The following is a 14,899-nucleotide window of genomic DNA, read 5'->3' on the forward strand; positions in this document are numbered from 1 at the left end:
TAAACACATTTCTTTTATTAAGCACACATATACAATATTGTTTATTAAGCATATGCTATATATAAAATATTCTGAATCATATATGATGATCTTACATCATATATATTGTACAGTTATACGATTAATGTTAGTTAGGAATTTATTTGATATTTTAAAAAGGTTACTTTAGCGCCATCTACTCTTCTTCAATGAATTATCCATGTAAAAGTTTGAAAATTTTCCGATAGATGACGTGCAAGAAGAAAAAATTTGAGTTAGTTTGGCGCCATCTAGGATTACAAACATGAATTGTCCTTGTTCAGCTTTATCAAATCTTCAATAGATAGCATCTCAAGATAAAAACAAAAATTGACATTTTTCAATAATCTGCTTTAATTCATAAAATTTTTGTGGTTACGTTACTTAAAATGAAATAAATATATAATCCAATGTCGAAAGAAAAAAATGAAGAGTAAAAAAGTTCAGTCATGAGCACAAAAGGAATAAATCTAAAATATTACTTTATTTCTTTTCTTTTTCGAATTTCGTGACATATTTTATATATTTAACAATAAATTGTTTTTTTACATATTACGTAAAACAAACTATAATTTTAACGATTTTCGTAGCGTTTCGTTCATGTAATTTTTCTTTACACAAGCGAAAATTTTGCAAAGTCTTCAAAATAAATTTCCCGATGTTACGTTTGTTTTTCATGTGTTAATTTTCTAGAATGTAAGAATGTATTCCTTCCTTCCTTATTTCTTTGTAATAAAGTATATTACTACCGTTACAACTCTCCATTACATTTTTGGAATTCCCGCTCCAGAATAAGTTTCTCGAACCTGTCGAGCGACCTCGCTTCCGTGAACAGGAACTGACAAGAACTGTCGTCGTCAAGTCTCAATTGCGTATGCTCTTCAAAGAGACGATAATCCTTCATTATTCGTACGCTCTTATATGTAGTACGTGACGGAGAGTGTATGTTCTTAATTGAATCCTCGACCTCCGACAAGTTTGACAGATGACCGACTATCAACATTCGACAAGTTTGATAAAGTAAGGAAAATAAGCCGACATGGAGGCAGTGCCGAGATTGCCGATGATATGGTTCCAACTAAAAGTCAGTCCAGAGCCGACTACTTTTGGTCCGAAGCTCAAACAGGTACGAACCTTGTGAATTCGTCTCTTTTTACTTTTATATCTAATTAGTCAATCTTCGTTATATATTTCATCGTTAGAAATTCGTTGTGGAATGTCGAAGTAATAAAAACAACTTGTCACCGTCGTCTCTTGAACATCTCTGCAGTTTTGCTTTCCTTATATACTGTTTTTCTTTCTTTTTTCAGTACATACAAGATTTTTACAATGAGGAACCTGAGTCATATAACAGTGAAATACAGCAGTTGGAAACCTTACGCTCGATGGCAGTTAGAGCACCCCTCGAAATGGCTGGATGTTTGCTGTTAAAGAAATATTATTGCCAGTTGCATTTTCTTCAAAGCAGATTTCCCATGTACAAAGATGGTCCTGCTGCAGTTGTATTTACGTGGTATAAAATCCCATATTTTCTATTATACTTTATGAATATTAATTATCTAACATTTATCTAATTGTATATAAATTGGTGATCATGAATTTGTTTTTTTTAAATTGCACAATGTTTTTTTTTTAATAGAAACATTTATGTTTAGTTTAATTTAAAAAAAAATGCTCAGATTTAGTTAAATTGCACATGAATTGATAACTATTGATTTGTTTCTCTTAAACTACTTTTTTTAGGAGAGACGCTTACGCAAACTTGGTGTGTTCATTGGGAAGCATTCGTTTTGAAATTATATCGATTTTATACAATATTGGAGCAATGCACACCCAGTTGGGTGCACGGGCAGAAAGAAATAGTGCAGACGGAATGAAAATGGCATGTACTCATTTCCAATGTGCAGCATGGGCATTTGAACACCTGAAAAATAGTTTTCCTCAACCATCTGGTATTGATCTATCACCGGAATTAATGACATTTATGCATCAGCTTTCCTTAGCACAAGCTCAAGAGTGTATATTGGAAAAGAGTATGTTAGATAATCGCAAGCCGACAATTGTAGGTATGTTTTATCAACTGTCAGTTTTATAAATCAATTGTTATAATCACAACTGTTTAGCTCTGTCTGTCATTGTACAAGATTTATGTATTATGTAGCAAAAGTTGCAAAGCAAATAGTAGATTACTTTACTATGGCCTTAACCACATTGGAGCAAGGTGGAGGTGAAGATGGAACTATATCCGATACTGTTGGTAATAAAATTTATAAGGTGAGGAACAAATTATAATTTATATACTTGAATTATTTTATACGTTTTTATGAATTTGAATAGTTTTTTAAAATAAAATTAAATAATTAATCTAAATTTTTGTAGAGCTGGAAACGCTATGTCAAATTTAAAAAAGCGTATCATATGGCTGTTACGTATCTTTATCAAGGCCTTGCTGCGGAGGAACAAAGGAAAATGGGAGAACGAGTAGCTTTTTATAATGCTGCGTTAGCATCTCTTAATGAGGCACATATGATTTACGATTCTGCAAACGTTAAAGAGGAAAAAGCCGCAGTGGAAGAATCACTCACATTTACCAATGACGTAATTGAAGGCAAGAGAAAAGCTGCTAAAAATGAGAACGATTTCATTTATCACGAAGAAGTGCCTGAAAAAGAAAGCCTTCCTACAGTGAAAGGCGCGTCTTTAGTTAAAGGAATATCGTTTAACATAAATGACCCAGAGGTATCAGGACAAGATATATTTGCAAGGTAATTACGTTTTGTATTTAATTTCTTTTTATTACATTTTACAATAATTTAATTCTTTTTATTATTTACAATAGTTCAATTTTTTTTCTTTTGTGTAGAATATTATATATTCCTCCTCGAGTTTAATATTTTCTTTTACAGATTTGTTCCTATGAAAGTACACGAAGCTAATTCTCTTTATTCGGAAGAAAAAGCCAAAATATTACGTCTTATTGGAGCAAAGATTGATGAAAAAGATCAATATCTTAATACTTATCTTACTTCATTGAAGTTAGAACATATGAATTTTTGGGATCCTGATACGCAAGCTTCGGAATGGGAATGTTCACCTCTCCCAGAAGAATTACTCGAACGATGTGCTGCGCTTAATGCTAAACAACATGTTATTCAAGATTTAGTAGATATTATGGGAAAATTATCTGAAACAAGCCAAGATGTAGAAAAAGTATTAAAAGAAATATCAAAATTTTTATTGGAAGAGGAACAAAAGTATGAATTAATTTTTTGCTCTTGTTAAAAGTTTTAAGCCTCTGATTAGCAAAAAAAGCAGCTTTACATCTGTTGTAAAATTCTTTAATATAATTGGTCTTGCTCTTTTAGTTTTACTAGATCTAAATATATAAACCAATCATATTAAAAAAATCTTACAATTGTAAAACTGTTTTTCCTGTTGAATGCAATTATTGATTATTTAATTACAGTTAGAAAATAAATTTTATTTTTTGTAGGGAAAAGCAATATCAAGATGCAGTAGGCAAAAGGCCACCATCAATAGTGGCAACAGATTTAACTAGAGAAGCTAAGAAATATGAGGAAGCACACAACAAGGCTTCTGAGAGTAATCAAGCCCTTCATAAAGCAGTAACAATGCATGTAAAAAATTTAAAGATTCTCGCACAGCCATTAGCTGATTTAATGGCCCAAATTCCTTCACCAAATGTTTGCCTTGCAGGTAATTTTCATATAAATTTCTTATGTAGAATAATATTTTTATATAATATTATTAATATACCATAAAGTAATTATAATAATTTAAATAATTTATTAAATTCGAGTTTATATATATATATATATATATATATATATATATATATATATATATATAGTAAATGAATTTATTCTTCCAATGCTTGTAGATCAAGGTTCTGAAAAATCACAAGCTAAAGAAATAGAGAAAATGCAAACTAAAGAGTTGAAACGTGTTTTAAATAAAGTAGACGAAATGCGAATGCAGAGACTTGATTTGCTTACCAAATTACGAGATCAAATTGTTCAAGATGACTTAACACGCTTATTAGTAACATCCGAATCTGTTTCTCTGGATCGTTTATTTGCGGATCAACTTAACAAGCATCAAAGTTTGGTCGGTAAAATTTCGCTTAAATTATTTCATATTTTCTAATATGTAAAGATTGAATAAAAAGTTTAATATTGGATTGTAGGTGAGCTTAATAGAACAAAATCTTGCTGCACAAGATAATATATTAGCAGCTCTAACGGACGCATATGCACAGACTGCTAATGTACGTAAAAGTGTGGAGGAAGTATTGAAACGTAGAGAAATGACCATATCTTCTTTAATCAATTCTTATGATGCGTATGAGGATTTGCTAGCGAAATCGAGCAAAGGCTTAGAATTTTATAGGAAATTAGAAATAAATGTTTCAAAGCTATTACAGCGAGTTAAAAGTACATGTAAAGTGCAAGAAGAAGAACGAGAGCAAATACTTGCACAGGACAATAAGAATACGTACGAGAAAGTCGACGCAACAATACCATCAACTTACGATCAAGCACGTCCTCGATCAAGTAATGGCCTGAAGCTGAAAGATTATTTGAACAACAGAGTGGAAGGCGGCACCGGTTATCAAAATCCATATTATAACTTGTATAAAGGGCATGTCGCATCGATGCAAATGGATTCGAAATCATTGACAACTGACATGGGAAATAAAAATGTAATCCAATCTCCAAGTACAATACCCATATCGGAAATTCCGTCCTCGACTGTGAAGTCACCACAACATTATTATCCTGCAACGTACGCTGATTATAGAACAAGCTCTCCATATCCATATGGTACACAGACTTATTATGAAAATCTGGTTGCTAATAGCATCTTAAGTCAGAATTACTTGCCGACCACTACGAACACTACGCATGTGTATCAACAACCAATTTTATCCACGTCAACTGCAGGCGTATCTAATTCGAATGTATATCCTGCTAGTTCCTATCTACCTAATGGACAAACTCTACCCACAGCCACCAGCCAAGACAAATTCCACGACATCTCTTCTAATTATAATGTTTCCAATACTTTGCAGTATGATGCTTATCAATCACCAACGGGATATAACAGTTATAACATTACAACACCGTATGTTTCCAATCAAGAGAAAGTTACAGTTAAGAGCAGAACGGCTGAGACGTCCACGCATATTCAACCAGTACCGCAAATGCCTGTTTCTTCCATCGGAGTAGTGAACAGTACCGTGTCGACGGTCGATGGTCAAGGGCAAACTTCTTACAACATTGTGCAACAAACTCAACTATATAATAATCAACAAAAGACAATTTTAAATCAAGAAATGTTTCACAGTGGTCAAAACGCTGTTAGATCTCAAGAAACGATGCCAGCAAAGGACAATACATTGACGCAGAATTACTCACTCCCTCAGACTGCTCAATCCGAGATCACGTATTCGCCAAACTATCAGAATACCACGTATTACAATCCAACGGAACTGCAAGCTCAGCACGTCCCGTATACTCAAAGTACATACGACACAACTGTCGTTCCTCCAACGCAATATATGCAATCGCAGCAACCGAGTACGAGCAATCAATCTATACATTCTGTATCATCAACAAATGAAGCCTCGGTATCATACTCTCCGAGTTTACACGGTGTTAATCCTGTTCAGTATTCACAACAAACCGGTACAGAACCGAGTAAGCAGAATTACACGGATAAAACATATGCCGTATACGGCACACAAGTGCAAATGAATACTGTGGCTTCAAATTATTCAAATACTTATCAGAATTATCAGCATGGTACTACTGGTGCGCCATACGAACAGACCAGCATGCTATCTGGAGACGCGTGCAATACGTATGCCTACATAAATAGCTCGAGTAGCTCGGAAATAATACAGAGCCATGCGAAACCGACGACAGTGCAAAGTTACACACAATCATATCAATATTCGCAACAAGTTCCTTATTCGGGATACGTGCAGTATCCAAATTATTCGCAAGGTCAAAATTATGCTTATATGCAAAATGCACATGGAGGCAATACAATGGCATACACATATAATCCTGCTAATCAAGCGCAGGGCTATACTTATGCATCTAATCCCCAAGGTACACAGACTTCTCAAACGTTGGAGACGACGGTTTCAGTAACATCCTCTGATGTTACGGCCATTTATCAGCAGCAAGAGATAAATGCACGATACACGAACGCGGGCAATAACGCTGTGGTTAGTCAAACGCTATCCTCGCAATACAGTCAAGTTTATCAATCTCAAACAGGAAATGATACGTACTACACCACGCCTTATGGTCTTCAAATGCAGGGTCAAGGTATATTATATCTTTCTAATATCGATATTGTATTTTCTTATGTAAAGTTATAAGTCATTTTAGATCATTCTGTTTCAGCTGGTTCAGTAACAAGACCTGAAAATTATACTAATTATAATCAGACATATATGCAAGCCGTCAACAATGGAACAAACACAACAACAAGTGCTAATCCGATGAAGCTCACTACCAAATCCGAGGAACCGAAATCGAACGTCGATCTTCTTTCTGACCTGGACATTACTATAAATCATGCACCTCTTGTGCCAGAAGTGAAACCTCTTTCTACAGTACAGAAAAAAGAACAAACAATAACAGCTGAAGACACCGCGGAAGATGATAAGGTAGAAAAAAGCGAACAAAACAAATCTTGTAAAACTGAACAAAAAATTACAACTCCCACTGAAGACAAAAATGATCATGAGAACTTACAAATCGTATGGGATACATGGTATAATGATGTTCAACCAAAAAAGGATCCCCTAGGAGAACCAGCAGCATTACAAAAGTTCATTAATGACGTTGAAAAATACGAAAAATTTGTAGATAGTTTACTCGTAAAAACTTTAAGTGGAGCAACAAATCTTGATATCAAATGGAAAGAAGTTCAGGATTTCGAAGTAAGTTTAAAATAAATTCCGTTAATATTCTATTAGTCACATAATCAAGTGAAGAACATATTTTTAAAAATATACGTAAATAATTTCAAGTTTATAAAAATCTTTTCTTTTTTAGGAACGAGAAAATGGAAAACAGTCTAGCACTGTAGCGTTAGCTCACTCGTCTGAAAATCGAACAATTGATTGTATTCCATACGACATGACACGAGTGCAAATATCGTCATCGGATGTTTCATCATACATAAATGCATCTCACATTATGGAAATCACACAGTGGATACCTACAGCATTTATTATAACTCAAACACCTTTAATAGATAAATTAGATGTTTTTTGGACGATGGTCTGGGAACAAGAGAGTGAAATTATTGCATGCTTAGCATCTGATGCTCAGGTTTGTACCTATATAAAAATAATATATATTTTGTAACATAAATTAAGAAACTGAAAAATGCTATATATTGACATTTTTCGTATAAATTATATTGTATTTTTTTACAACACCTTTTAAAATTTGTATACTCTAATAATAATCTTTCATCGTAGTTAAATGGAGAATTATATTGGCCCATAAGTGAAGAGGACAACTTAGATGTAGGAAATTTTACTATTTCACTAAAAAAGATAGTTAATCATACAACTTATATTCAAAGAACTCTTTCTATTCAACATAATAAAAAGAAATCTGAGAGAGTTATTGTATACATGCAATTTCTTGTGTGGCCTTCAAAGTAAGTTAACTGTGTGTAATTGAAATATTTTGTACTAAATACTATGTACTAAAAGTACACGTATAGCGAGTAACACATCTGACTTTTCCAGTGGTTTTCCGAGTAGTCCTGGCGCTATACTTGCATTTTCAAGCGATGTAATGACAGAGCAGGCATTAAGACGTTGTTCTCCTAAGCCGGTAATTGTACATTGTTTAGATGGCGGTTCGTTGAGCAGTCTATTTTTAGTAGCCGCTGCGACTGTATGTCACATACGAGCTGATTGTGGAATCGTAGATGTACCGTTGATTTTTAAAGGCCTTGCAAAATGTCGTAAACAAGTCGTAAATAAGGAATCATTATTATTTGCATACAGACTCGTGTTGTACCACGCTCAGGACATCTTAATGAAACGTAAGTGAAATAATTTTTCATAATACTTTTAATGAAACAATTCCAGTAATGTATTGTTCCATTTCAGGCGGTATTTTATCCTCTACTCGAGCCACATTTGACAATTTAGATGGATTTAAAGGGAACAAGGAAAAAACATCGCGAAAATTACAATGTCATCCTTCGGATGATTTTCTTCATAATCTTGGGGTAGGAATGCAACATTCTGATTCTGAACAATCAGGTATGCAATTATCAAAAATATTATAAATTGATTTTAATATTAATTTTAAATTATAAATAACTTGTCGAGCATCAGTAGTTATTTCAATTTTTTAAAATTTCTAAATTTTTTTATTTTAGGAAAAACACAAACAATTTTAACAAACGATAGCACGTCGAATAAAAGTTCACAAGAAAAATCTAATGGCAGAGTCATTGATCCCTTGAGTCAATTGGATCCTTTATGGTCCATCAGAAGATAATTACACAACGCTAGGAATGTAAATTCCACAATGCAGCTTTAAACGATTATTTAAATGAAATAGGCATTCCTATCTTTGTTAAAGTGATTAAAAATATCAAGCTAGAATTTTTAAGATAGCGCTTGTATAAATAATGTTATAATATATATCGAATTAAAGAGTAATGCATCTAAATTAGCCTTGAAATAAAAGACATTTATTCAAGTATTTGTGTGCTAATTCTTAAGTTTTAACAGTTTTACTGTCTGTTAAATATATAGAATAAAAAATATAAAACATATGCCTTCTATTTGTTCATTTTTCATGTTTATACATTTCAATTGGCCTAAATAATGCAATCTAATTACATTATTTCGTTTATATTCGCTATATATTTAAGCTGTAATGTATAATTAAGTAAATATAACATAACTTGTATTTGCTTAGCGTTTTAATATAATTGATTTAATATTCTTGACTGTACCTGTTTCCATAAGAAATAATTATATAAACTTTATGACATATTCATTTCCAACATAATTCATTAAACGAAGATACTTTAAACCAGTGATGCACAATCTGTGGCCCACCGACTCATAACCAAAAATAAATATAAAAATTATATTTTGTACAAACAAAATGAACATTATATGATCCGTAATATTTTATCTATTTCTGAAAATAGCTTTCTAAAAATGATTCTTAAAAAAGATTGCGCATCACTGCTTTAGACAATATAATCGTTTGACAATTATAGCGCATTGAATGCGAAATATTTATTATAGAGAAACAACTCTTCTATATTTAAAGCATAGGCATATGCTAACGTTCATAAACAAATGCAGTATTCTAATAGTCATGTTACTCACAATATTATGTATGATGGATTTTTAAGGATGCTGCCGAAATATGTACTAAATATCTTTCAAAATTCTAATAAATTGCGTACAGCAATATTTATATCAATGCTATTGTTTATCTTCACATTTCATTTATAAAAATTTCAGTTACAATGCGATGAGCAATAATACATATATATGTATTAATTTCCGCAGGCTGTCGCGAGACTCACATAACTGAACGTTAATATAAAAAGATTTTTGTCTATGCAATACCAGTGTCAGATTACTTTAAGCTCCTCTGTTCCGTAGATCTTTCACTTTGTAAATTCGCACAAGCCAATGTTCTGTCGTATATGCTTCTTCCAATGTATTTAATTCAAAATCTTTGTTTCCAATCTCCATATTTCTTACTCTGTCATAACCTGAAGGCTTGCCTATTTAAAAAGTTGAATGACACAAGAATAATTACAAAACTAATATATGAACTGCAATTTCAATAAAGTAAAGAAATCTTACCGCCTTCGGTATAGACTTGGCCAAATCTGTAATAACACATTTTGTACATGAGACAATTGAGCAAAATTGGAGATCCCTCTTTATCTACTCGGAATTCGCCTGCGGAATTATAATAATCCCACTCGGTTATGGATTTTCCTTTTTCCGTACTACCACCAATACGCACCATCCATAGGAACTTATTTATATCTAATTAAAATACATAGTTAATGTTAATTTTTTACAATATAATGCATAAAAATTTTTAGCATCAATCTGAATAGTTAAATTTGTCAATAGTTTAAATATTGTAATTAGTGTGACATGAAAAAACGATCAATTCGTAGTCTAGGTTCGATCCTAATTCTCATTTCATACTTTGATTTATAAAAGATAAAGGAATAATATAAATTGTTAATTCATTTTGGAAACAATAAATTAAAAATAAAATATTAAAATAATCATGTTAAATTATATTCACCATCTGATGAGTAGCCAGTGAGTCCTCCAAAAATCACAAGAACATAGTTGACATCTAATTCTCTCATAATTTCGTAAGCCTTTTCCTCGGAACTGGCCATTGCCTGGCCGACTCTTGATATGTGCGTATTATTCCATGTATTATTGTCTACTAAAATAGTACGATTTGCCATCGCAGTTATCTGATACCCGTAATCCCACCAAGACATTATTTTAGCATTCTGAAAAGAATGTATAATTTATTTTAATGTACGTTTCCTTTTCATTTCAATTCCACATGTTCTTTTTTATTTCAATACGCAATTTTCTTTTTATTTAATTTTACAATAAACTGTTGTTCAATATACCATTTATTTATATCTATATTTTTAGATAAAGATTTGAATTTATAATCCAGATATTTAATCATTTGCATTTAAAATAATACAGGAAAGTGATTAACAATGCTTACCTCGGGTGTGTTCATACGTAGCCAATAATATGCTTCTCTAAAATCGTCAAAAATCATTCGTCCACCATCAGGCGACCGTGCAGATAATACAATACTAGGCGAGCTATAAGCTTCTGCTGTAACCCACGTGCAGTGAAAGGTATAAGACAGGAAGAGTATAGACATTACTATGATGAAAAATGAGGCGATCTGAAAATGTGTCTTTATTTCTATACGTTCTTAATTTACTTTTGCTACGTCTAAATATCTTATCTTAGACATATCTAATTTTTTTTCGAAATATTAGAAACTTACCTCACTCCTTAAGATATAATTACTCTCGAATTTCTTGGCTTTCTTATCGACAACTTTTCCACTTTCTACTTGCTTCATGTAAGTAACTAATAAAGAAGACGCTCCAATTCCACCCAAAATGCACATTACTGGAGCAAGTACTAACATTAAACGTACCATCACTCCCTAAAATATTTAAATGTAAGACATTATTTAAATGTAATGTAATATTTATAAAAAATAAATATGTAAAAATGTATATATGTATAAATATATAAAATTACAGTATAATCTTATATATTTTTACTTACTGCAAAATATAAACTAGTAACTCCATACAAAATTAAGAAAATGTTCGAATCTGTTAGCTTAGAAAAACAAAAGTATAAGCCTGATGGGAACAAAAATACAAGTATCTGCAGATCAAAATAGAAGGAACTCCATGACGTTGGCTGATGTTCCGAAACTGAAGCAATTATTGGAATATGATTTTTTGCATAAGATGGATCAAGTAAGGAATAAAAGCGTCCAGTCCATGGTGATATTTTTCCTTAAAAAAAATTAAACAATGTGCGTGAGAGTACATTATAAATGTGAAATAATGTTTTATATATATAGTATTTATATATATATATATATATATATATACATATAATGGGTTAAAAAAAATACATGATCAATACCTGTGATGGTTAAAATACCACCAACTATACATGATGTTGTAATCACCACAGCAAGCAGAGCACGGAATAATATTTCAAACTCCTTTTGAGATAATTTACTCCGCAAATAATCTACTAATGCGTGAATTTGACAGAGGCCAAAAACACCTAGTGCCTAAGAAAAATAAACGATATAAAATTTTACATTTCAAGTCAAATACTGACATTCACTTTTTTAATAATGTCTTAAAAATATCACAACTTACAAGCATGTGCTCGGAACTCTGAACAGGTTGAAAACCAACAAATGAGATCTGCATAGATAAAATGGTTCCTAAACAATATAAAATACTATATGCAATGTATATCCTGTGAGAAAATCTGCCAGTCACCATCAATGTTAGCACATGCAATGGAATCAAATTAATTAGAAAGACATATCCGCCCCAAGAAGACACCATATAGAAGTAAGCCAATGCGGCGCACGTAGCCCAACATATCGCTCCTGTTTTCACAGCTTTAATCCACATGTAGTATGTAAACAGCATACAAAAAATCGCTATGCCTTCATTGTCATAAGAACCTGCGACTGACCGAGATATATAACCAGGTACAATTGCAATCATTGCAGCTGCAAATAGGCCTGATGCTGAATCCTAAAAAGATAAATTGAACATGAATAGAATGCTATTACATCTTGCCTCAAATAAGATGCTATACTCTGTATAATTAATAAAAATATAAACTATACCTTTAATTCTTTAGTAAGCAGATAAGTAATAATTGTAGTTAAACTTGAAAACAACGGAGCAAGGAAGACACAAATGTTGCGTATATCTAGTGTAATATTCAATAACCATGAGATACGATATAATGCTGCAGAAGTTATCATCAAACCAGGATATATGGTTCCTACAAAATTAATATTTAAAATATTAAGTTTTTTCTTCTTTATAAGCACACAATCAATACCTCCTATTATCCTGCCAAGTGGATACCAAACGCGATCATCAAACCAATTGTGAAAACTGTAGAATCCATTTTCAGCTAAATATTTTGTGGTGCGATAATTGAAGTACGGATCAAATTCATGAATAACACTTTCAAATCTTAGCACTGAGAACAAACGTGTTGCAAATGCTGAAAAAAAATATTATAATACAAAGATGATTGAATATAACTAATTAACATTTTTTTATCTGATAAATTAAAGTACAAAGGTGATAATAAACCTACATAAAATTGCTGCTAAGGAAAGCACAGTTAACTTCAAAAGTGTTTCTTGTTTCTGTGCCGTCATGCGCAATCCTCTTGTCTTTAGTAACGTCGCCATGTCAATGCAGAGAAGTGCACAGTAATTTTAAATGAAATAAATCTTCTATCTTACAGCATCAATCTACAAATAAATCAAAGCTCCTTTAAACCATCCTTCCTCCATATATACTTGTGTGTTGGCATATCCTAAACAACATGCATTAAGTACTTTTCAATAAGAGACATAGATACAGTATAACACCGTCAATTATTATACCTTATTGTTTATCAATATTAAACAAAGATAAAATAATCATTGTGTTACACTGTAGATACTTTCGAGCCATGGAATAATCATATACTGTATGACACAATAGTGCACAGTGTTAACTTGTAGCTAAAACACTGCTTAGCCTTTTTATTTTACTGTTAAAATGAAACAAAAGAAGGTCTCATACACTTGTCTAAATATTATATATCCAAATACAATCTTAAAATCTTTTATCAAAGTACTATTTTTAGAAAGATAAATGGTACTAAAATATAAAAATTTGGTATTCATGAAATGATATAAGACAATGATATGACACAGCTGGTACTTTTCTACAAGACACATAGTATAATACAGTGATCATATCATCTTTGTTTAATATTGGTAAACAAGGATGTAATGATTTTGTATATTATACCTACTTTGTCATCTGTATCTCTTGCTGGAAAGCACCTAGCATTTTAGTTGTGTACATTTGTATTAACTTTTTTAAACGAAGATATTTGTGCATCAAATGGAGTAACAATTTTATTTGTTAAAAAATTTTTGCGCATCTCCTTCCGCGTTAACTCTCAATAGCCTAGATTATTTTTTTGTTATTTTAAAGAGAGAGAGAGAGTCTTTGGTAAACATTTATTTCCTTGTATTAACTTGTGTTATAGTTGGAAAGCGTGGAATTGTACACTGTATTAGACAGTATCGTCTATTTATGTTACTGGAAAGCATCCTCCAGCTCTTGCTGAAAAGTACCATATGTCTAAATTTCTTTTTATAATGTTCTTTAGATATCTTTTAGATATGTGTCTCGAAAAACATCTTTATGATGTCTTTTATATATGCACGTTGTCTAGATGCATTGCTATTGTCAATTAGAGAGGTATTGCGTAATGTACAGTAAGATAGATAAATCTAATTTTTGAGCGACAATAACAGATAGTTCTATATATCTAGTTTGCATGCAATCTGAACACATGTCCGTTATTACTCGAGGAGGTTATAATTGCATTGACAGAATAAAACAGCGAAATGCAAGCGACGAGCGTTTCCGTTCTGAAATAAACACACGCTCCCTAATTTTCGAGTGTTTGACACGCCTCTAACAACGCACATGCAACCGCAAACAATGCCGGGTAGATTCATCACTGACCACGTACACAAAATTACCGGCCGGTGACATACGTATACGTCGATTCGCATATTTTACTCTTCCGTATCGTATATATATTTAAGCGATGTATCAACGGCTTCCGAAAGTTCGGGAGAAACTTACGAAATTACTTTATACAACAAATGCGTAAACACAACGTGGCCATTTAAATAATAACAGAAACGCCAGACAATTTGTTCCAAAAGAAAAAGTCATAGATTATGATCCACACAATCTGAAGATGATCAACGGCTTGAATTTTGAGAAAATGACTTTAGCGTCATCTGTAGATATCAAATCAATTAAATACATTGACTTGTCGATCATTATTATCGCACAATGGATCTATTAATTGAATTACGTACGTCTTTTCTCATATTGTCTTCTATTTGTTTAATAAATAAATATTAATTTTAGAACTTTAAATTCTAAAAAAATACAAGCATATAATTTCAAAAAA

General features: G+C 31.9%; 2 protein-coding genes across 3 annotated transcripts; one reads left to right on the top strand and one right to left on the bottom strand.

Moving 5' to 3' along the window:
* Nucleotides 1–816: 816 nt before the first annotated feature.
* On the top strand, nucleotides 817–8,865 carry mop (tyrosine-protein phosphatase non-receptor type protein myopic). 2 transcript variants are annotated; one of them, XM_087403459.1, is made up of 15 exons: nucleotides 817–1,144; nucleotides 1,329–1,531; nucleotides 1,762–2,084; nucleotides 2,180–2,292; nucleotides 2,398–2,783; nucleotides 2,925–3,272; nucleotides 3,512–3,735; nucleotides 3,920–4,146; nucleotides 4,226–6,377; nucleotides 6,441–6,997; nucleotides 7,113–7,391; nucleotides 7,544–7,728; nucleotides 7,820–8,121; nucleotides 8,189–8,344; nucleotides 8,464–8,865. In XM_087403459.1, exons 1-15 carry the CDS (start codon nucleotides 1,058–1,060, stop codon nucleotides 8,583–8,585), a joined length of 5,664 nt encoding a protein of 1,887 aa, XP_087259585.1. In that variant the 5' UTR covers nucleotides 817–1,057; the 3' UTR covers nucleotides 8,586–8,865. The 2 variants fall into 2 exon arrangements, with proteins under 2 accessions (XP_087259585.1, XP_011068114.1); XM_011069812.2 differs by having other exon boundaries at nucleotides 818–1,144; nucleotides 6,456–6,997.
* On the bottom strand, nucleotides 8,760–14,689 carry Stt3A (catalytic subunit 3A of the oligosaccharyltransferase complex). Its single transcript, XM_011069811.2, has 12 exons — nucleotides 14,447–14,689; nucleotides 13,004–13,163; nucleotides 12,740–12,907; nucleotides 12,519–12,679; nucleotides 12,034–12,423; nucleotides 11,789–11,942; nucleotides 11,417–11,655; nucleotides 11,127–11,291; nucleotides 10,833–11,021; nucleotides 10,383–10,602; nucleotides 9,923–10,111; nucleotides 8,760–9,840 (listed from the first exon to the last, which is right to left on the bottom strand). The coding sequence occupies exons 2-12, from the start codon at nucleotides 13,098–13,100 to the stop codon at nucleotides 9,695–9,697; spliced, it is 2,118 nt and encodes a 705-aa protein (XP_011068113.1). The 5' UTR covers nucleotides 13,101–13,163; nucleotides 14,447–14,689; the 3' UTR covers nucleotides 8,760–9,694.
* Nucleotides 14,690–14,899: the final 210 nt, after the last annotated feature.

The sequence above is a fragment of the Acromyrmex echinatior genome, chromosome 2, assembly GCF_024713525.1.
Source record: "Acromyrmex echinatior isolate Ae372 chromosome 2, ASM2471352v2, whole genome shotgun sequence".
NCBI lineage: Eukaryota > Metazoa > Arthropoda > Insecta > Hymenoptera > Formicidae > Acromyrmex > Acromyrmex echinatior.